We start from the raw sequence: 213 nt of genomic DNA, 5'->3' as shown, positions 1-213 counted from the left end.
AATGATAATAATAAACATATATACGCGCTTAACGATATATATTTTATATGCATATATATATACATTGGGACTTGTCGGCGAAGTTCGCGCTGCTGGGGAAAAAAAATAAAAAGATAACCCAGATCGATTAAAATTAAGAGACAAACCGAAAAGCAGCCCTCGCCTCCCCCCATGCCTGTCGCCGGCTACCCCGGGGTGGGAGAGCGGCTGGGT

At 44.1% G+C, this 213-nt stretch overlaps 1 protein-coding gene across 1 annotated transcript in view; it reads left to right on the top strand.

Annotated features, from left to right (window-relative positions):
• Nucleotides 1–171: 171 nt before the first annotated feature.
• LOC104470652 (growth/differentiation factor 7-like) overlaps nt 172–213 on the top strand; it is a gene marked incomplete at its 3' end in the record, with an annotated part of 2,041 nt that continues 1,999 nt past the window's right edge. Inside the window, exon 1 of the mRNA XM_010085648.1 lies at nt 172–211. Coding sequence (XP_010083950.1) covers nt 172–211 — 40 coding nt within the window. The remainder of the gene's footprint in view (nt 212–213) is intronic.

The sequence above is a fragment of the Pterocles gutturalis genome, unplaced genomic scaffold (genome assembly GCF_000699245.1).
Source record: "Pterocles gutturalis isolate BGI_N339 unplaced genomic scaffold, ASM69924v1 scaffold17170, whole genome shotgun sequence".
NCBI classification, from domain to species: domain Eukaryota; kingdom Metazoa; phylum Chordata; class Aves; order Pterocliformes; family Pteroclidae; genus Pterocles; species Pterocles gutturalis.
This window is presented reverse-complemented; position numbering and strand designations above follow the sequence as displayed.